This window comes from Mobula hypostoma, chromosome 2, assembly GCF_963921235.1.
Source record: "Mobula hypostoma chromosome 2, sMobHyp1.1, whole genome shotgun sequence".
Lineage (NCBI taxonomy): Eukaryota > Metazoa > Chordata > Chondrichthyes > Myliobatiformes > Myliobatidae > Mobula > Mobula hypostoma.
In genome coordinates this window covers 116,712,668-116,736,227 of record NC_086098.1, presented here as the reverse complement: position 1 = coordinate 116,736,227, position 23,560 = coordinate 116,712,668, and the positions used below count along the sequence as shown (strand labels likewise).

Genomic DNA, 23,560 nt, shown 5'->3' with positions numbered 1-23,560 from the left:
GATATTTACGCTGCTCACTCTTTCCACTGTCAGTCCCTCAATGAGGCCTGGCGTGTGTTCCCTTGACTCCCCCTTCCTGAAATCCACAATCAATTCCATGGTCTTGCTGACACTGAGTGCAAGGTTGTTGTTGTTGTTGTTGTTCTATCCAATGGAAAGTATCTCTGCCAGTAGAAGACTGGTTCAGTGGAAGTCTGCACTGTAGGTGTGTCTCTAAGATGGGGATTTGACTGTGAAGTGAGACAAAAGAAGAAGATAAGATTATGTATTGTGAACAGAAATCAATTGATAGTAAATAAACTTAGATGGGCTCTGTAAGAGAAGTCCTGTAGAAGTACTATGAAATCTGCTGAAGCTGCGGGCAGTAAATTCATCCCTCTCTTAGAAGTCAGAATGTTTTCCTAGAGGACATACATCTAAGGTGAGATGGAAAAATTCAAAGGAGATGTGTTGGGTAAGTTTACACAGTTTATGTGTATGTTTTACACAGCATATGGTAGTTTTCAGGAACACACTGTGAGGATGGGGATGGAAGCTGATATGACTGAGGTGTGTTGGCACATGAAGGGAATGAAGGGAAATGGATGATGCACAGGCAGAAGAGATTGAATTTAATTCGGCATTACGTTTGGCATAGACATTGTGGCTGAAGGGTCTGCTCCTGTATTAAACTGTTCTACATCCTATTTCAAAGTTGCTGGTGAACGCAGCAGGCCAGGCAGCATCTATAGGAAGAGGCGCAGTCGACGTTTCAGGCCGAGACCCTTCGTCAGGACTAACTCTTCCTTCAGTTAGTCCTGACGAAGGGTCTCGGCCTGAAACGTCGACTGCGCCTCTTCCTATAGATGCTGCCTGGCCTGCTGCGTTCACCAGCAACTTTGATGTATGTTGCTTGAATTTCCAGCATCTGCAGAATTCCTGTTGTTTCTACATCCTATTTAGTGTGTTCAGGAAACCTGCAAAATTTATATAGCCTTAAATCACAAACAGTCCAGAAGAGGGCTCCAAGCACATATCATATCAGCCAGCACGCCTGCTAATTCTTTCACTCAAGAATTTCCCTCTTTGCACACGAAGGGTTTCATGCTCTGGATCACAGGGTAACGTTGATACGTGTGAAAAATTTCCACTCTGCACCGAAAGAACAGCGAGTGACTGCATTCCCTGTTGAAAATGTGAATCAGACACTGAAATACCATAGTGACAAAGGGTGTAGGGCTTCAGTTCAACAGCAACATCTGAGACCTGGGGATGCCTTTAAAATGAAGTGGCTCCAGATTGGCTTTTGTGAGTGAAGACCTTGGGGGAAGCCAGGCAGATTCATTTGTTTGGCACTTTTGATTAAACACGAGAGTGAATGTCTCCATAAATGTTTGCTGGGACCTGTTATCCCTGACCGTGAAATATTTTTTCACCCTCCCATGAGCCTCTAGATTGTCCATCTCCATTCGTGGTGTAAGACTGCAGAGTGTTGATCTGGTCCATTGACTGTGAGACCTTTGAGCTCTGTTCATTCTTGTTTAACATGCATGTAATCCTTTGTTGCAGCTTCACCAGGTTTGAAATTCATTTTTAGGTTTGCTTGATGGTAAAGATAGTATAATGGATGTGTCAGGCCACAAGGTTACAAATTGTGGTAGTGTAAATTTCTGCTGCTGTGCCCCATGAATGCCAAGTTTTGAACTCCCAGATCTGTTTGAGTCTATCTAATTTAACATGGTTATAGTTCTGCAGAGCACAGTAGAATTTGTGCTTGGTGTCAAGGTGGGATTTTATCTCCTCAAGGACTGTGTGATAGTCTAAAGCTGTCATAGATGTATCTGTCAGAGATGTTTGTAAGGATAAGACCAAATAGATTCATCCTTGGTGTTGTTTCACTCAGCACCTGCCATAGCCTGAGGCTGGCAGCTCTGTCCTTCAGGACTTGGCAGAGCTGTCCGGTGTGGCCACTCCTGGTGATGGATGTTCTGTGCTCTTGCTACTCTCAGTATTCCTTCTGAATGCTGCTCATGGGGGCGGGGGTCCCTGATTCATCCCTGGCGGAGGGCAGTAGTGCGAGAGTTAACATGTCTTTCTACAATTATTTTTGACTTGAGTGAGATCACATCTGGAGCATTGTGTAAAATTTTGAAATCATCACTTGAAGAGGGATTTACTTACAAGTACATAGTTTCACGGAAAGAGGCATTAAAAAGACAAGGTGGCGAAAAAGATGCTTGGCATTAAATATAGGAGTTAGGATGTTATGTCACAGTTGTGTGAGATGTTGATGAGAACACACTTAGGGTGTAGAGTTTTAGTCACCCGGTTATATGAAAGACTAGTTAAACTGGAAAGAGTGCAGAGAAGATTTACAACGGTGCTGCCAAGATTCAAGGACCCGAGTTATAGGAAAAGATTTTGCAGTCTAGGACTTTGTTCCTCGGTATAACATTTAAAAGGGATCTGCGGGGCAACTTCTTCATGCAGGGAGCATTGTGTACATGAAATGAGCCGCCAGAGGAAGGTACAATTTAAAAGGCACTTGGATAGGAAAGGTGCAGAGGATTATGGGCCAAACACGGGCAAGTGGGACTAGCTTGGGTGGGCACCTAGGTCTGCATGCATGAGTGGGACTGAAGGGCAAGTCTCTATGATGAGAGTGCAACCAAGATTCACCAGACTGGTTCAGAGTAAACTTGGCCTCTATTCATTATCAGTTAATAAATTCTCTAGAGGAGTTGTGAGAGCTGACATCACTGGGAGATCAGGGCAGACACTGGGAGATTAGCTCCCTTGCCTAAGGCTTGGGTCAAACAATGGAGCAGACTTGTAGGGATGGAATGAAGAGAACTTCCTTCACAGAGAATGGTAAATCTTTGGAATTTATACCCTAGAGGGTGTGATGGGTCACTCATTGATCTCATTCAGAGACAGAAATGAGAAAAAACACTGGGACATGAGATATGAATGATGCAAAGTAGGAATGGATTGAAATGTTGGCTCCCAGTCTTTCAGGTACCGTAATATCCTTGCTTGATGTCAAACACTAGACAGCATAGCTTTAAGGAGAGAAGGGGAAGGTTTACAGGAGATGTGCAGGGCAAGGTTTTTAACACAAGAGAATGCTAGGTACCTGAAATGGATTGCCTGGGCTAACGACGGAAGCAGATATTATAGTGACATCTATGATGCTATTAGATAGATACATGAATAGGCAGGGAATGGAGGGATAGCATCATGGAAGGGATTTAGTTTCATTTGGCATCATGCTTGGCACAGATACTGTGGGCCGAAGGGGATGTTTCTGTGCTGTACTCTATTGGCTTATGGAGTTATTGCTCTCTTTCTGCAGTTATTTAATTTAATTTTTATATATTGTAATTTATAGTTTTTTAAATGTATTGCACTGTACTGCTACAGCAAAACAACAAGTTTCATGACATATGTCAGAGACAATAAATCTGATTCTGATTTGATTTGTAAGAAAACCGTAGCTGCTGAGCACAGGCAGCACTCCAGGGTCAGAACTGAAGGAGTGGGTCTCCCATCTGCACCACAGGTCTATCTGAAATTGTCTGGAAGATTCAGAGCACCAGGCAGTCCATCCCTTCTTGAACCTGGACGGATACCCTGACCAGATGATGTGGGCACATGGGGGTGTGAGATTGGGGTTCACTGCTGGTGCCTCATGTCACCTGCCCGGAGCTGATTTTAATTTGTACGAAAATCTGGAGGAACCTAGTCGGTCGGGCAGCATCTATGGGGAAATGGAAATCAACAATTCGATTGAGACCCTTTACCTGGAGTGAAAAGTGGAGGGCGATCGCCAGCAACATGCTACCTGTCCTGCTAAATTTCTTTAGCATCTTGTGTTTTGCAGGTTTTTGTGTCTCCTGATTTCCATCCGCCCCTGTTGGAAGGTGTCCCCAGCAGGAGGTGTGTCGGCGCGTCCTTCCGCTCTCCCCCAGGGTACCAATCCTTAGATGCCGGCGACTGTCAGTCTCCCGTAACTTCGCGCTCTCAGCCAATGGGTTGGATACTGTGGAGAGGGGGCGTCCGGGCAGTCAGTGCATCGCTTCTCTCGCTCTCCTCTCTCTCTGGTTAAAAAATTGGATCTCACGGTTCCTGAGGAAAGGCGTAATTCAGATCAACAACTCCCAAGTATTGAGTGGAAAGGGATTTGATGCTCTCTGTCTCGAAAGAGCCGAAGGTTGGATCTGGCGCGACCTGGAGTGACTGACTGAAAGTATGTAAAGGGAGCCGAGTACCCGGTGGAAATTGAATGTTTGGGCACACAAGCGGAGATCGGCGCTGAGTCCCTCGGAGAAGTGGGACTCGGATCCGATGGGAATTGTGGAAACTTGGAAGCAAATCGCCAGCATTGTGAAAAATTATGGCGTTTACATTCGCTGCTTTCTGTTACATGCTTTCGCTGGTGCTGTGCTCCTCGCTTCTTTGCTTCGCCATCTGGAACGTAAGTAAGAAGGTACACACACAGACACACACACACACAGACACACACACACACACATACACACACACACACACACACACACACAGACACACACACAGACAGACAGACACACAGACACACACACACAGACACACACACACACAGACACACAGACACACACACACACACACACACACAGACACACACACACACACACACAGACACAGACAGACAGACACAGACACACAGAGACACACACAGACACACACACACACAGACACACAGAGACACAGACACACAGAGACACACACAGACAGACAGACAGATAGACACAGACACACACAGAGACACACACACACACACACAGACACACACAGAGACACACACAGACAGACAGATAGACACACACACACACACACACACACACACACACACACAGCGAGAGAGCGCGAGATGGGGGAGAGAGAGACGATGGAGAAGATGGGGAGGAGAGAATGATGGGAGAGAGAGCGAGAAAGAGAGAGGCTGGGGAAAGAAACAAGACATTGGGAGGGGTACAGGGGAAGATGGAGAGATCAGATGGATGGGGGAGAACGAGAAGAAGGAAATTGGAGAGAAGACCCTGGGTGAGATCGGGGTGATTCACTAGAGGAGAGGAGAGAGAGGATGAGAGACTATTGAAGGGAAGAGATGTGGTCTGAGATAGAGGGAAGGGGAAGGGGAGAATAGAGAAAAGAGAGAGGCAAGAAATTTGAATAAAATATTTGGGTGATTGGAGTGGAGACTGGGGGAGAGGGAAAGCAAGACAAGAGGAACAGGTTAGGGAGATATAGAAGGAAACTGGAAGAAGAGGATGTAAAGAAGAACACCGAAGCCAATGAAATGGGGGGTGGGGGAGGTGGGAAAACTGAAGAAACTAAAAAAAAAGCTAGAGGGAAAATGGGGAAGTTGGGCATGAGATTTGGGAAGTGATGAGAGCATGTCTGAGCTAGCAGTGTGTGGCAGTAAACCCTGAGAAAGCAGTGGGCAATCACCAACTCTCTGGTTTGAAAAAGCATCAATAATCACCTAAAACCTAGGCAATCGGCCCTGTGCTGTTCTATATAACCGTGAACAAGTTGTGTGTCACTGAGCAATCAGCCCAGTGCCAACTCTGAATAACTTTGCACTGCAGAGGGTAACCGAAGCGGGAGAAGCACCCTTCACCCCACAAGCTCCTTGACCATGACTGATCTAATTACAGCTTGGGCTTTGTATTCCAGTGTACCAGAAATAACCTCCAGTCCCCTGGCTTGTCAAGTCCCTGTTTTTCTCTGCCTTAAAAACACAGGCCCTCTTCCGTCACTCTTTGAGCAAAAGAGTTCCAAATATTCACAACACCTAGAGAGAAATAAATTCTTAAATAGGTGACTCTTTATTTTTAAACAGTGACCCTACTTTGCGATTCTCTCACAAGAATCCTGTCTACATCCACCCTATCATGATCTGCAATCTAATGTTTCAGTTAATTCATCAGTCAAGTATCAGCCTGGTGTCTAGTATTACTAAATCCTCTGTCTGGTCTGAATAAACTTTGAGAAGCAGTGTTATACTGAGGAAATCAGCCCAGTTTCTGGTGTGAATAGACCGTGAGAAGTACTGCTATACTGAGTATCTGGTCTAAACAACAAGCCATTTGAAATTAAGGATATTAGTCCAGAATCTGGTCTGAATAAGCCCTGAAGACCTTTGACAAAGTGCTGCACATGAGGCTGCGAAACAAGGTAAGAGCCCAGGGTGTTTCAGGAAAGATACTAACATGGATAGAAGATTGGCTGACTGCAGGAGTCAAAGAGTGGGAATAAAGGGGGCCTTTGGTGTTCTGCGGGGGTTGGTGTTGGGGTCATTTCTTTTCATATTACGTGTCAGTGATCTGGATGATGGAATGATGGCTTTGTGACCAAGTTTGTGGACAATACAAAGAGAGGTGGAAGGGCAGGGAGTGTTGAGGAGGCAGGGAATTTGCAGAAGCACTAGATCTGGAGAATAGGCAAAGAAGTGGCAGATGGAGTATAGTGTAGGGAAGTGTATGGTCACGAACCTTAGCAGTAAGAATAAAGGCATAGGCTGTTTTCTAAATGGGGAGAAAATTCAGAAATTAGAGGTACAAAGGCACTTAGCAGTCCTCATACAGGATTCCCAAAAGGTTAACTTACAGGCTGAATCAGTGGTGAAGGCAAATACAATGTTAGTATTCATTTCAAGAGAGTAGAATATAAAAGTAGGGTGTAATGCTGAGGCTTTATAAGGCATTGGTTGGACTGCATTGGAGCATTTTGAGTAGTTTTGAGCTCCTTTTCAAAGCAAGGATGTGCTGGCATTGGAGAAAGTCCAGAGAAGGTTGGCAAGAATGATTCTGGCAATGAAAGGGTTAATGCATGCGGTGTGTTTGGTGGCTCAGGGCCTGTACTTACTGCAGTTTAGGAGAATGAGAGAGGATCTCATTGAAACCTATCAAATATTGAAAGGCTTTGATAGAGTGGATATGGAGAGGGAGTTTCTTATAGTGAAGGAGTCTAGGGCCAGAGGGCACAGCCTCAGAATAGAAGAAGGTACATTTGGAACAGAGATGAGGAGGAATTTCTTTAGCCAACAGGTGGTGAATCTGTGGAATTTATTGCCACAGACAGCCAAGTTATTGGGTATATTTAAAAAGGAGGGGTTATATTTAAAGAGGAGGTTGATATGTTCTTGATTAGTAAGGGTGTCAAAGGTTACGGGGAAAAAGCAGGAGAATGGAGTTGAGAGAGATAATAACTCAAACATGAAGGAATGGTGGAGCAGACGTGATTGGCCAAATGGCATAATTCAGCTCCTATACAGTATTGTATATTCTTATGATAAGCCGTGGTCACAGAGGCTGAAACTGCCAATAGCCTGGCTGGACTGTGTTTCCCCATCTCTCCATCCCTTAATCCAAGTTTGAGATTTATAACAAGGTAGACAGCTAGGATCTTTATACTTTTATTTGTTATAGCTGTTACATCTGCTATCTATGCTCCTTTCACTGGGACAAATCACTTTTCTTCTGTCAGTTACTTCAGCTTCAATCAACCTACATATCCCCAACTACACTGCTGTGTTAAAATATTCTCTGATACCTAAGGTTACAGTAGAGGGGAAAGTGGGCAAAAGGATGGAAGATGGAATTTAACTCAGACAAGTGCAAAGTGAGACATTTTGGGAAATTAAACCAGGACAGTACTTACACTGAAAAGGACAGGAGAGTGATGTAGAACTGGGTGATCTAAGGTACATACTACTTGCAATAGCCACTTTATTAGGTACACTTGTGCATCTGCTCGCTAAAGCAAATATCTTATTAGCTAATCACGTGGCAGCAACTCAATGCACAAAGGCACGCAGATGTGGTCAAGAGGTTCAGACCAAACATCAGAATGGGGAAGAAGTGCGATCTAAGTGACTTTGACCGTGGAGTGATTGTTGGTGCCAGGCAGGGTGGTTTGAGTACCTCAGAAGCTGCTGATCTCCTGGGATTCTCATGCACAACAGCCTCTAGTTTACAGAGAGTGGTGTGAATAACAGAAAGCATCTGGTGACCAGCAGCTCTGTGGGTGAAAATGCCTTGTTAATCAGAGTGGTTAGAGGAGAATGGCCAGACTGGCTCAGCTGATATAGTCACACGTGATAACAGAGGTGTGCAGAAGAGCAACACATCTCAGAATGTACAACACTTCAAACCTTGAAGTAGATGGGCTACAGCAGCAGAAGACCATGAACATATCGTCTGTGGCCACCATATTAGGTTCAGGATGTACCTAACAAAGCAGCCACTGAGTGTAGTTCTCTCCGAGTGGTGAGACAGCTATACAAACTGGTGAAGAACATACTGCCTTGTTCAGACGGGGCACTGAGAACACAAGCTGAGATGTAATGTCATAGCTGTATAGGATATTGGTGAGGCAACACCTGAAGTCCTGAAGAAGGATCTTGGCCCAAAATGTCAACTGTTTATTTAGTTCCATAGATGCTGCCTGACTGTGGAGCTCCTCCAGCATTCTGTGTGTGTTGACCTGGAATAGAAACATAGAAAACTTACAGCACAATACAGACCCTTCGGCCACAATGCTATGCCGAACATGTACTTACTTTAGAAATTACCTAGGGTTACTCATAGCCCTCTATTTTTCTAAGTTCCACGTAGCTATCCAGGAGTCTCATAAAAGACCCTATTGTATCCACCTCCACCACCATTGCTGACAGCCCATTCCACGCACTCACCACTCTCTGCATAAAAGACTTACCCCTGACATCCCCTCTATATCTGCTTCCAAGCACCGTAAAACTGTACCCTCTCGTGCTAGCCATTTCAGCCCTGGGAAAAAGCCTCTGACTATCCACACGATCAATGCCTCTCATCATCTTGTACACCTCAATCAGGTCATCTCTCATCCTCTGTCGCTCCAAGGAGAAAAGGCCGAGTTCACTCAACCTATTCTCATAAGGCATGCTCCCCAATCCAGGCAACATCCTTGTAAATCTCCCCTGCACCCTTTCTATAGTTTTCACATCCTTCCTGTAGTGAGGTGACCAGAAATGAGCACAGTACTCCAAATGGGGTTTGACCAGGGTCCTATATAGCTGTAACATTACCTCTCGGCTCTTAAACTCAATCCCACGGTTGATGAAGGCCAATGCACCATATGCTTTCTTAACCAGAGTAAACCTGCACAGCAGCTTTGAGTGTCCTATGGACTCGGACCCCAAGATCTCTCTGATCCTCCACACTGCCAAGAGTCTTACCATTAATACTGCATTCTGCCATCATATTTGACCTACCAAAATGAACCACTTCACACTTATCTGGGTTGAACTCCATCTGTCACTTCTCAGCCCATTTTTACAACCTATCAATGTCCTGCTGTAGCCTTTGACAGCCCTCCACACTATCCACAACACCTCCAACCTTTGTGTCATCAGCATATTTACTAACCCATCTCTCCACTTCCTCACCCAGGTCATTTATAAAAGTCATGTAGAGTAAGGGTCCCAGAACAGATCCTGAGGCACACCACTGGTCACCAACCTCCATGCAGAATGTGACCTGTCTACAAACACTCTTTGCCTTCTGTAGGCAAGCCAGTTCTGGATCCACAAAGCAAGGTCCCCTTGGATCCCATGCCTCCTTACTTTCTCAATAAGCCTTGCATGGGGTACCTTGTCAAATGCCTTGCTGTAATCCATATATACTACAAAGCCATGCGGACGATTCCTAATCATATTATGCCTCTCCAAATGTTCATAAATCCTGCCTCTCAGGATCTTCTCCATCGACTTACCAACCACTGAAGTAAGGCTCACTGGTCTATAATTTCCTGGGCTATCTCTACTTCCTTTCTTGAATAATGGAACAACATCCGCAACCCTCCAATCCTCTGGAACCTCTCCCGTCCCCATTGATGCTGCAAAGATCATCGCCAGAGGCTCAGAAATCTCCTCCCTCGCTTCCCACAGTAGCCTGGGGTACATCTCATCCGGTTCCAGTGACTTATCCAACTTGATGCTTTCCAAAAGCTCCAGCACATCCTCTTTCTTAATATCTACATGCTCAAGTTTTTCAGTCTGCTGTAAATCATCCCTACAATTGCCATGATCTTTTTCCTTAGTGAATACCGAAGCAAAGTACTCATTAAGTACCTCTGCTATCTCCTCCGGTTCCATACACACTTTTCCACTGTCACACTTGATTGGTCCTATTCTCTCATATCTTATCCTCTTGCTCTTCACATACTTGTAGAATGCCTTGGGGTTTTCCTTAATCCTGTCTGCCAAGGTCTTCTCATGACCCCTTCTGGCTCTCCTAATTTCTTTCGTAAGCTCCTTCCTGCTAGCCTTATAATCTTCTAGATCTCTATCGTTACCTAGTTTTTTGATCCTTTTGTAAGCTCTTCTTTTCTTCTTGACTGGATTTACAACAGCCTTTGTACACCACGGTTCCTGTACCCTACTATCCTTTCCCTGTCTCATTGGAATATACCTATGCAGAACTCCACGCGAATATCCCCTGAACGTTTGCCACATTTCTTCCGTACATTTCCCTGAGAACATCTGTTCCCAATTTATGCTTCCAAGTTCTTGCCTGATAGTCTCATATTTCCCCTTACTCCAATTAAATGCTTTCCTAACTTGTCCGTTCCTACCCCTCTCCAATGCTATGGTAAAGGAGATAGAATTGTGATCACTATCTCCAAAATGCTCTCTCACTGAGAGACCTGACACCTGACCAGGTTCATTTCCCAATACCAGATCAAGTACAGCCTCTCCTCTTGTAGGTTTATCTACATATTATGTCAAGAAACCTACTTGAACACACCTAACAAACTCCACCCCATCTAATCCCTTCACTCTAGGGACATGCCAATCAATATGTGGGAAATTAAAATTTCCCACCACGACAACCCTATTATTATTACACCTTTCCAGAGTCTGTCTCCCCATCTGCTCCCCGATGTCCCTGTTACTACTGGGTGGTCTATAAAAAACACCCAGTAGAGTTATTGATCCCTTCCTGTTCTTAACTTCCACCCACAGAGACTCCATAGACAATCCTTCCATGTCTTCCTCCTTTCTGCAGTCGCGACACAATCTCTGATCAACAGTGCCAAACCCCACCTCTTTTGCCTCCCTCCCTGTCCTTTCTGAAACATCTAAAGCCTGGCACTCGAAGTAGCCATTCCTGCCCCTGAGTCATCCAAGTCTCTGTAATGGCCACAACATCATAGCTCCAAGTACTGATCCACGCTCTAAGCTCATCCGCTTTATTCATGATACTCCTCACATTAAAATAGACACAACTCAAACCATCAGTCTGAGTGTGTCCCTTCTCTATCACCTGCCTATCCTCCCTCTCGCACCGTCTCCAAGCTTTCTCTATTTGTGAGCCATCCGCTTCTTCCTCCGTCTCTTCAGTTTGGTTCCCACCCCCCAGCAAACCTAGTTTAAATTCTCCCCAATAGCCTTAGTAAACCTCCCTGCCGTGATATTGGTCCACCTGGGATTTAAGTGCAACCCGTCTTTTTTGTACAGTCACACCTGCCCCAAAAGAGTTCCCAATGATCCAGAAGTCTGAATCCCTGCCCCCTGCTCCAATCCCTCAGCCACACATTTATCCTCCACCTCATTCTATTCCTATACTCACTGTCACGTGGCACAGGCAGTAATCCCGAAATCACTACCTTTGCGGTCCTGCTTCTCAACTTCTTTCCTAACTCCCCGTAGTCTGCTTTCAGGACTTCCTCCCTTTTCCTGCCTATGTCGTTGCTACCAATATGTACCATGACCTCTGGCTGTTCTCCTTCCCACTTCAGGATATTGTGGACGTGATCAGAAACATCCCGGACCCTGGCACCTGGGAGGCAAACTACCATCCGTGCTTCTTTCCTGCATCCACAGAATTGCCTGTCTGACCCCCTAATGACAGAGTCCCCTGTCACTGCCGCCATCCTTTAGAGGGCACATGAATTGCAAGTTTTCACAGGGAAGGTGGTGGGTATTAGAACAGTAGAATGAGGTGTCAGAGAAAGTGGTAGAGGAAGGTACAATTACAATGTTTTAAAAGGCATTTGGACAGGATTATAGATAGGAAAGGTATAGAATCCAAGTAAATTGGACTAACTCTGGAAGGGCCTTGAAAGACATGGATATGCTGCATAATTCTCTAACTGTCACCCTATATCACACTGGATCAAGTGTTTGCCTCAAATCAATTGGTTAGATTAACTCTGCCTCTGATTGTAGCCCTAATTAACAGTAACTCTAGCTCTTCACCCTCATTTTCTACTTATATGGATTTGTGGTCAGATGACTGATTCATCATCAAAGTTCTTCTCTTCCGATGTTTTGTCATAGAGTTGTACAACACAGAAATTATGTCTTTGGCTCACCATGTCTATGCTGACCCCTTTGTCCATCAAGCCAAATCAAGTGTAATTATCATTCAGACCATACATGGATACAGTCGAACAAGACAGCATTCCTCTGGGGCCAGGATGCAAACATACGTTCAAAATAGTGTGAGAGAGGGAAAAAAAGCACACATCGTTATGCAAGAAAACCCATGTATAGTCCAAGTCCCTGAGTGACATGCAAATTGATGGCACACCTCCCGGCAATCTAGCCTGTCCTTCCACCCGTCGAACACTTGAGGGCAGCACTGACAGGAGAGGCCAGCTCCCAACCAAGCACGGACAGCATGCTACACCGGCCGCCTCCGGGGTCTCCTCACCTGGACTGCAGCTTGAAGCCTAGACCTCATTACAACTGAGGCCATGCAATTGCTTTGTTGCCTGTCTCCTCACCAAACAAGGGAACCAGGCCAACGGCATCTCACATTATCAATGTCCAACAGAGTCTTGCAATCGCAAGAGAAACATCCAAAACAGCCACTCATAGTTACACTGTGCCAACACTAATATCTTCGAGTAGCAGGCAGCAGCATGATCCGCACCCAGGTCAGCTCCTCTGAACCTTCTCCACCCATCTGCTCGCTTCTCCTTTTCCTGGCTAACTGCTAGCTTCACCTTCTCCAGCCTGTCTACTGGCTTCTCCTGCTCCCGGTCGTCTGCTGGCTCCTTCTTCCAGTCGTCTGCCGGCTTGTCCTCCGACCCGATTGCCAGCTTCTCCTTCTTTGACCCGAGTGCCAGCTTGTCCTTCTCTGACCCGAGTGCCAGCTTCTCCTTCTCCGACCCGAGTGCCAGCTTCTCCTTCTAGACACTAAGACACTCTGACTGGCTGTTCCAAACAACGAGCAGATCACTGATGTAGTAGGCCTGCTGTGCCCGTAATTCTTAGTCTTACATTTTATATATAGCCTTACATTTTATGTATAGTCTTACATTTTATGTATAATCTTACATTTTATATATAGCCTTACATTTTATGTATAGTCTTACATTTTATATATAGCCTTACATTTTATGTATAGTCTTACATTTTATATATAGCCTTACATTTTATGTATAGTCTTACATTTTATATATAGTCTTACATTTTATATATAGTCTTACATTTTATGTGTAGTCTTACATTTTAGTAAGAAAAGTGTAGCTTTGTTTGGCCCCTGAGAGGCCACTGCATTTGAACACGCCGCCATCTTACCATCTACATCAATCCCTTTTGCCTGTATTCTTCTATTTCCTTCCTATTTAAGTGTTTGTTAACAATCTCTTCATAGAGTTTAGCAGCAGTCAAAATCCTAATATTCACAATTCAAGAGAGAATTAGAGAGCAGAATGAATGTATGAATATCGTAAAAATTAGAACCAGTTTTCAGAGTCATACAATTAACAGCATTGATAACATTGCAACCGGGGATGCTGACTAATATTACATCTCATAGTATTTACGATCCCCTAAGCATTGAATCACTTTGTTCTATTTTGTTTGATGATTATTACTTCATGTTTTCAGAGGTGCTTGCTTTTGCTAGGATTGATTTATGATTAGAAAAAGGTGCGGGATGGGGCATCCAATTTGTCTAACGGCTTTCAATAGATTTATTTTGCATATGGAGATTTACCCTCAAATCTGTGGTGTTGGGGTAGGATGGAGACCAATGTGCAACTTATAGTTATCATTATTTTAACGGGCTTAAAGCAAACAGTGAAAGGGACTGTCCTTGTTCTCTTGATTCGTTATTGAAGCATCAGGTTCCTCCATGTGTATCCGTACATTATAGCAGTGCAAAGTGAAGCTAGATACCAGGTTTCCTGGATTTCTGACATCACAGTAACAAATATGTATTTCTCCGTGGTCAGAGCAACATTTGTATTAGGGATATGCAAAGATAGTTCTCTCTGGATCAGAGTGGAAGTTGGGGTTTCATGTTCTGTATTGATGTCCTGAACCAATGTCCCCATTGACTCTAACTTAAAAATCCTTTCTTCTTTCTCTGGTGCACATGAAGTAACCACAATACCACTGGCCCATGGATTGTATCTTCGCTTGAATTCCATCCTCTATAAGTATGATAACCTATGTAGTTTCACTCCTTTGGTATCATTACAGTTTATAAAACATCTTCCATTTGTACCGTCATTCACAAAAGACATTTGACATTTGATTAAGGCCACTCTATATCAGTTGAAGCATACACTTCTCATCAATAGCATATTTAAGTGCTTTAGAAACAATTCTTTTCAGCACCAACCCCCAATTATTTTTTTTTGTAATTTATTTTTTATTGAAGTTCATCATCAAACATTTCCATAAGATGTATTTCAGATACTGTACATATATATCATATAATATTTGTCACAAATCTCCACATAATATTTATCTGAGGTATACACATAGAAAGGAGAGGAAAGAAAGAACAATCGAAAGAAGAAAACTATGTAGAAAGTAGGGAGTGATCATTTTTTTTACAACATATTCATTGGCTTGTGAGAATAAAATCAGGCCTATGATGTGTTATGTAGTTAAACCATTTTTCCCAGTATGAATCAAATTGTTCCAACTTATGGTTAACAGATGCTGTTATCTTCTCCATTTTGTAAATGTCCATTATAATTTCCATCCATATATTTAAAGTTGGGCTCTCCTGTGATAACCATTTCCTGGTAAGAGTCTTTTTACCAGCCACCAGCAGTACATTCATTAAATATTTATCCCTTTTCAACCATTCTTGAGGTACGTACCCAAAATATATGGTCTTACTCTCTAGGGGTATTTCACATTTAAAGATGTCTTGTAGGGCATTATGTATCCCACTCCAATGGTCTGATAATGGGGCATTCCCAGAAAATATGCTAATAGTTTGCATTTTGATTTCCACAATTTCTCCAGCAAACAGGGAGGTTACTATCATAATGTGATTTCTGAGAGGGTGTAATAAAATATCTTATCAAATTTTTCTACCCAAATTCCCTCCATTTCTGTGAACTGGAACACTTCCATTGATACCTCCATATTATTGTCCAGTCTTCCTCAGATATAATTATCCCTCCTTCCTTCTCCCATTTTGTTTTAATGTATGAAGTTGAATGTGTTTTAAGATTTGACAAACCCTTATACACGCTTGAAATTATTCTACTACCGTTATCTGAATTATATGCTTTTCTAAATAGCTCTATCAGATATGTACTTGCCTTGGTTATGTTTTTAACTGCCCTATTAACTTACTGTCGCATCTGTAAATACCGGTAAAAGTCTTGTTTTTCTAACAAGTTTTTCTCTTTGAGCATTTCAAAATTGAACAGTGTTCCTTCTTTCATTATATTGCAAATAGCTGTGATTCCTTTAGCTGTCCAATCCTTAAATCTAGCATCCAGTTTATTCGGTGTAGATTCTGAGTCATATGCACACCATTTAAGAATTGCAATGTCTCTCTCTAGTTTATATCCTTTTATAATAGTTTTCCATATTTTAAGAGTCCATTTCACCCGCGGGTTATCAGAAGTATTTATGTAACTTTGTAGGTTGTTATCAACCAGAATTGCCTGTATGGGGATGGAAAGTATCCTCTCCTCAATGTCATATGATGGGTTGCACCAGCATATCACGGCTCTCAACTGTGCTACAAAATAATAATCTCTAAGAGAAGGTAGGCCCCGTCCCCCCTTTTCCTTGGCTAGTTGCAAAGTTTTGAGACGAACCCTGGGCTTTTTACCTTGTCATATATATCTTGATAGCATCTTGTTCCATTCACTGAATTGATTTTGGTTAATCTCTATTGGTAGGGTCTGAAAGAGATATAGTAGTCTGGGCAGTATATTCATTTTAATAGATTCAATCCCTGAACTGAGACCAAGAAAAGGAAATTGGTTCCATCTTGTTATATCTTCCTTAATTTTTTTATATATAGGCTGATAATTGCATTCTGATAATTTTGCCAAATCTTTTGGCATAATGATGCCCAAATATTTGACAGACTCTGTCTGCCATGCCCAAGGATATCTACTTTCAATTTCTCTTGGTGGGCTATAGTTATATGAAAGTAGTTGGGTTTTATCTATGTTGATCTTGTATCCTGATAACTGGCCATATTGTTCAAAGGATTGCATCAATTAGGTAAAGAGTATGTTGATTGCCCTAGATAGATCAAAATGTCATCCGTGTAACAGGCCAATTTATGCCCTGTCCCTTTAATAGTAATTCCCCTGATATCTTCATTTTGTCTGATGTATTGAGCTAATGGTTCCAGATGTAATGTGAAGAGTAGCGGTGACCATGCACAACCCTGTCTCATGCCCCTTTCTAGGGTAAAACTATTAGATAAATATCCATTAATTTTAATCCTAGCAGGAGGATTGTCATATAGTGCCTGTATAGTTTTAATAATTGTGTCATGTAGACCAAATCAATGTAAAACTCTGTAAAGAAAATTCCAATTAACCGAATCAAATGCCTTTTCGGTGTCCACGCTTATCACTATCGCTTCAATTTCATTTTTTTATATGATCCATAATGTGAAGTGCCCATATTGTCTTGGGTTTGGAGTTGTTGTATAAAACCTGTCTGATCATTATGTATCAGTGTGGGTAGAAACTCTTCTAATTGTTTGGCCATGATAGAGGTAAATCTATAATCCACATTAGGAACAGACATTGGTCTAAATGACCCACATTCCATTTTATCCTTGCCTTCTTTCGGTATAGCTGAGATTATCACCTCCTTCCAGCTGGGTGGCATTTGCGCCTTTCTTAGAGCCCAGTTCAGTGTGGGGAGTAAAACAGGAATTAACTTACTTCTAAATTCTTTATGCACTCTGCCGGATATCCATCTGATCCTGGTGACTTGCTTAATTTAAGCCTACTAATTGCAGTTTTTAGTTCAGCTTCAGTTATGTCAGCAGTCATCATTCTATTTTGTTCTTTGCTTAAAGTGGGTAACTCTAAAGAATTCAGGAAGGTGTCAGTCTGGGTTATGCTTCCCCCTGGAACTTTGGAATATAGAGTTTTGTAAAACATTTCAAAAGATTCTTGAATTTCACTTAGCTTATTTTTTTAATCACTTTTGTTCTTGGATCCCTAATTCTATGAATTGTATTTTCTGCTATCTTTTTTTTCATTTTTCATGCCAGTATTTTCATTAATTTAGATCCACTTTCCCCACTTATTCTTAATAACTTTTCTCACTCTATCAAAAGGAATAACTTCACCTCAAGCTTGCAGCAGTTTTGATGTAATTCTTGAATTGCGTCTCTTTAACCCTGTTTGGTTCTGATAATATTTCCTTTACCTGGTTTCTCATCACCTCATTGTGTTCCCAGGCATCCTTCATATCCAATACTGTTTCCGCTGATTTACCATTTATTCCGGCAATATTTTATCTTTAAAAGAATGAGTATCATAATGCAATAAATTTTATATTAGTTTTTGGCTTTTAAAATTTATTATGTCTACTTCAAAGATTCAAAATTAAATAGGAGGTATGAAATTATAATCAATATCAGAATCAGAATCAGGTTTACTATCAGCAGAATATGCTGTGAAATTTGTTAACTTTGTGGCAGCAGTACAATGAAATAAATGGTAATAGAGAGAAACAAACTGAATTATAGTACGTATATACTGTGTATCTAATCATCTAACTATCTATATATATCAATATATCTATATCTATATAAATAAATAAATCTATATCTATATATATAAATAAATGTTTCAATTAAATAAGCAGTGCTAAAAAAGGAAATAAAAAAGTAGTGAGATAGTGTTTATGGCTTCAATGTCCATTCAGAAATCGGATGGCAAAGGAGTAGAATCTGTTCCTGAATCATTGAGTGTGTGCCTTCAGACTTCTGTACTTCCTTCCTGATGGTAGCAATGAGAACAGGGCATGTCCTGGGTGATGGGGGTTCTTAATGATGGATGCCACCTTTTTGAGGCATCACTCCTTGACGATGTCCTGGATACTGTGGAGGCTTGTGCACATGATGGAGCTGAATTTTACAACTCTCTACAGCTTCAATCCTGTGCAGTAGCCAACACAAACCCCCAGCCCCTATACCCGGTGGTGATGCAGCCATGTAGAATGCTCTCCACAGTACATCTGTAGAAAGTTGTGCTTTTGGTGACATACAAAATCTCTTCAAAACCCGACTTGCTTTCTTTATGGCTGCATTGATATGTTGGGTCCAGGTTAGGTCCTGAGAGATATTGAGACCAGAAACTTGAATTTGCTCACTCTCTCCACTTGTGATCCCTCAATGAGGACTGGAGTGTGTTCCTTCCTCTTACTCTTTCCGAAGTCTACAATCAGTTCTTTTTGGTCTTACTGACGTTGAGTGCTAAGTTGTTGGTGTGACACCACTCAATTAGCTGGTATATATTGCTCCTGTACACCCTCGTTATTAAAGCATCTCAATAAAGGAAGACAATATTTGGCACTATTTGAAAACTATTCTCAATATATGTCCCACAATGCCAATTCAGAAGTGCCAACTTTTAATACCTATCTGAAATTAGAAACTGGCACAATTCACAACGTGAACTGGAATTACACGTGACCATTATGTTTGACAGGTCTTGACAGATCTATTCAGTATTAATTGATATCAATAGGCAATGGCTAATAAAGTAAGACAATTCCATAGCAAGAAAGATCATATGCATATGAACAAACAAGGAGCAGGCCAAAGTTGATTGGAAGGGGACACTAGCAGGAATGATGACAGAACAGCAATGTCTGGAGTTTCTGGCGACAATTTAGAAGGCGCAGGATAGATACATCCCAAAGATGAAGAAGTATTCTGAAGAGAGGATGAAGTAACCATGGCTGACAGGGAAGTCAAAGACAGCATAAAAGTAAAAGAAAGGGCCTACATCAAAAATTAGTTGGGAAGTTAGACGATTGGGAAGCTCTTAAAAACCAAAAGAAGGCAACTAAAAAAAACATAAGGAGAAAAATATGAAATATGAAGGTAAGCTGGCTAGTAATATCAAAGAGGATACAAAAAGTTTTTTCAGATCTATAAAGAGAGGTGAGAGTGGATATTGGACTACTGGAAAATGATGCTGGAGAGGTAGTAATGGGGGGACAAAAATTCCGGAGGAACTTAGTCAGTATTTTGCATCAGTCCTTACTGTGGAATACACTAGCAGTATGCGGAAATTTGAAAATGTCGGGGGGCAGAAGTGAGTATAGTGCTATCACTAAAGAGAAGGTGCTTGGGAAGTTGAAAGGTCTTAATAGTTGATAAGTCACCCGGACCAGAAGGGCTATAGCCCATGGTTCTGAAAGTGGTAGTTGAAGAGATTGTGGAGGCTTTAGTAGTGATCTTTCAAGAATCACTAAATTCTGGAATGGTTCAGGAAGACTGGAAAATTGCAAATGTCCCTCCACTCTTTGAGAAGGAAGGGGGGCAGAAGAAAGGAAGTTATAGGCCAGTTAGCCTGATATCATTGGTTGGCAAGTTGTTGGGAGTCCATTATTAAGGCTGAGTTTTTGGCGTACTTGGAGGCACGTGATAAAGTAGGCCAAACTCAGCATGGTTTCTTTAAGGGGAAATCTTGCCTGACAAATCTGTTGGAATTGTTTGAGGAAATAACAGTCAAGATAGTCAAAGGAGAGTCAATGGATTTTCATAAGGCCTTTGATAATGTGCCGCACATGAAGCTGCTTAGCAAGATAAAAGCCCATGGTATTACAAGAAAGATGGATAGGAGATTGGCTGACTGGCAGGAAGCAAAGAGTTAGAATAAAGGAGGCCTTTTCTGGTTGGCTGCCAGTGACTGGTGGTGTTCTGCAGGAGTTGGTGTTGGGACCGCTTCTTTTCATATTGCATGTCAGTGATTTGGATGATGGAATAGATGGCTTTGTTGCCAAGTTTGCAGACAATACAAAGGTAGGTGGAGGGGCAAGTAGTGTTGAGGAAGCAGGGAGTCTGCAGAAGGACTTGGACATTTTGAGGGATTGGGCAAAGAAGTGGCAGATAGAATTTAATGTAAGGAAGTGTATGGTCATGAACTTTGGTAGGCGGAATAAAGGCATAGACTATTTTCTAACCAGTCAGAATCAGAGGTGCAAAGGGACTTAGAAGCTGTTGTACAGGATTTCTGTGCAGGCAGTGCTGGTGGTGAGGAAGGCAAATGCAACATTAGCATTCAGTTCAAGAAGACAAGAATATGAGAGTAAGGACGTGGTGCTGAGGCTTTATAAGACATTGGTCAGACCGCACTTGGAGGACTGTGAGCAGTTCTGGGCCCCTTGTCTGAGGAAAGGTGTGTTGCACTGGAGAGCATCCCGAGGGAGTTCAGAATGGGTTCACGAGGATGAATCTGGGAATGAAAGGGTTAATGTGTGAAACGTCTTTGATGGCTCTGGACCTGTACTCACTAGAGTTCAGAAAAATGAGGAGGGATGGCAATGAAACCTATCGAATATTGAAAGGCCAAAATAGTGTGGATGTTTCTTATAGTGGCAAAGTCTAGGACCAAGAATAGAGAGACACCAATTTGGTAAAGAAATGAGAAGGAATGTCTTTAGTCAGAAAGTGGTGAATCTGTGGAATTCATTGCCATGGGAAGTAGTGGAGGCCAAGTTACTGAGTACAGTTAAAGCTGAGGTTGATAGGTTTTTGATTAGTCAGGGTGTTAAAGGTTATGGGGATAAGGCAGGCGAGTGGGGTTGAGAGGAATAATAAATTAACCATGATGGAATGGCAGAGAAGATTCGATAGCTGAGTAGCCTAATTCAGCTCCTACTCTCTTGTATGTCTTATGGTCTAAACAGCTTTATTCATTTTAATTAAATCTGCATGAATGTAAAGCATATTTTAAAATGTGGCTGAATGATAACATTTATTTTATATAAATTAATTTCAAACAAGAAATTCTAACTTTGAATTTGAGATTCAAGGCTGCATCGTATGTCTAATTCTCCCACACTGTCAGGGTGTATATGCTGAGAGAAAATACAATGATGTAGAAACTTAGAAATATAGAAAACATATGGCACAATACAGACCCTTCAGCCCACAAAGCTGTGCTGAACATGCCCCTACCTTAGAACTACCTTAAGGATGAATTGTGCTGAACATAAACTACCTAGGCTTTACCCATAGCCCTCTATTTTTCTAAGCTCTATGTAGCCATCCAGGAGTCTCTTAAAAGACCCTATCATTTTCGCCTCCACCACCACCGCCGGCAGCCCATTCCATACACTCACCATTTTGGATCCACAAAGCAATGTCCCCTTGGATCCCATGCCTCCTTACTTTCTCAATAAGCCTTGCATGGGGTACCTTATCAAATGCCTTGCTGAAATCCATATACACTACATCTACTGCTCTTCCTTCATCAATGTGTTTAGTCACATCCTCAAAAAATTCAATCAGGCTCGTAAGGCATGACCTGCCTTTGACAAAGCCATGCTGGCTATTCCTAATCTTATTATGCCTCTTCAAATGTTCATAAATCCTGCCTCTCAGGATCTTCTCCATCAACTTACCAACTACTGAAGTAAGACTCACTGGCCTATAATTTCCTGGGCTATCTCTACTTCCTTTCTTGAATAAGGGAACAACTTCCTCAACCCTCCAATCCTCCGGAACCTCTCCCATCCTCATTGCTGATTCATAGGTCATTGCCAGAGGCTCAGCAATCTCCTCCCTCGCCTCCCACAGTAGCCTGGGGTACATCCCGTCCGGTCCTGGTGACTTACCCAACTTGATGTTTTCCAAAAGCTCCAGCACATCCTCTTTCTTACTGTCTACATGCTCAAGCTTTTCAGTCTGCTGCAAGTCATCCCTACAATCGCCAAAATCCTTTTCCATAGTGAATACTGAAGCAAAGTATTCATTAAGTACCTTCGCTATCTCCTCCAGTTCCATACACACTTTTCCACTGCCACACTTGATTGGTCCTATTCTCTCACGTCTTATCCTCTTGCTCTTCACATACTTGTAGAATGCCTTGGGGTTTTCCTTAATCCTGCCCACCAAGGCCTTCTCATGGCCCCTTCTGGCTCTCCTAATTTCATTCTTAAACTCCTTCCTGCTAACCTTATAATCTTCTAGATTCATATCGTTACCTAGTTTTTTTGATGTCTGCAATTAAATTACCTAGATGTCTGCAATTAAATCTTTAGCTTTAAGCATTTTACACTATTTCCCCAAACATTGCAAACCTAATATACTAACACGCTAATACACACACACACACACACACACACACACACACACACACACACACACCCTTGGTCAAGAAATATTATTCATGTTCTGGTTTGGGAATTCAGCTTTTAAGGATCATCTGAAGTCATGAGCTCATGAATTGGTTTTAAAACCAAAAACATGAAAAATCAATCTCAATAAAACTAGGCATTCACAAATAAAAACTTCCAATAACAAAGTCAAGATTGCAATAGGTTATCAGCCTTTAGCTTTCAATAGAATATTGACCGATACTGACCACAAGCAGAAGACTTCTTAAAGATGTACTTCCACAGAAACTGCTGATCTCCTGGGTTTTTAATGCACGACGGTCTCTAGAGTTTATCACAAATGGTGCAAAAAACTAAAAAGCATCCAGTGAGTGGCAGTTCTGTGGGCAAAAGGTCTTGTTAATGAGAAAGATCAGAGGAGAATGGCCAGACTGGTTCAAGGTGACAGGAAGGTGACAGTAACTCAAATGGCCATGTGTTACAACAGTGGTGTGCAGAAGCAAATTTCTGAATGCACAACACATTGAACTTTGCAGTGGATGGGCTACAGCAGCAGAAGACCACGAACATACAATGACTGGCCACTTTATAAGGTGACCACTGAGTGTATATTGGTCTGCCACTCACCTTGCTCAGGGAGGCAGAATTGTCAGACATCAGGGATCTGTGAGTTGATTGTTGCTGAGGTGATTGAGAGACAGGCAGTGATTTATCCCAGAGAAAAGAGCACTGACAGCTCGTGAAGAAACTTTAACAAATGATCTCAATAAACAATACAGTTAAAGCTCTGATGTGTCTCTCTTGTTATGAATCATGAACTCAAACTTAGGGACAATTTGCTGGGAAAACCCAGTCCTGTAGAGATTATCAGAGTAGACATTGGGCTGATATCCCCAGTGACACTCTGCTTGTTAGTTATTGGTTATTGGTTTATTTTTGGCAAACGTACGGTGAAAAACT

General features: G+C 42.2%; 1 protein-coding gene across 2 annotated transcripts in view; it reads left to right on the top strand.

Annotated features, from left to right (window-relative positions):
- Positions 1-4,067: 4,067 nt before the first annotated feature.
- Positions 4,068-23,560, top strand: part of cnih3 (cornichon family AMPA receptor auxiliary protein 3) — a 112,133-nt gene continuing 92,640 nt past the window's right edge. Inside the window, exon 1 of one of the 2 annotated variants that reach the window (XM_063072396.1) lies at positions 4,068-4,456. In XM_063072396.1, coding sequence (XP_062928466.1) covers positions 4,376-4,456 — 81 coding nt within the window. In that variant the 5' untranslated portion in view covers positions 4,068-4,375. The remainder of the gene's footprint in view (positions 4,457-23,560) is intronic. The other variant, XM_063072404.1, reaches the window with a different exon arrangement.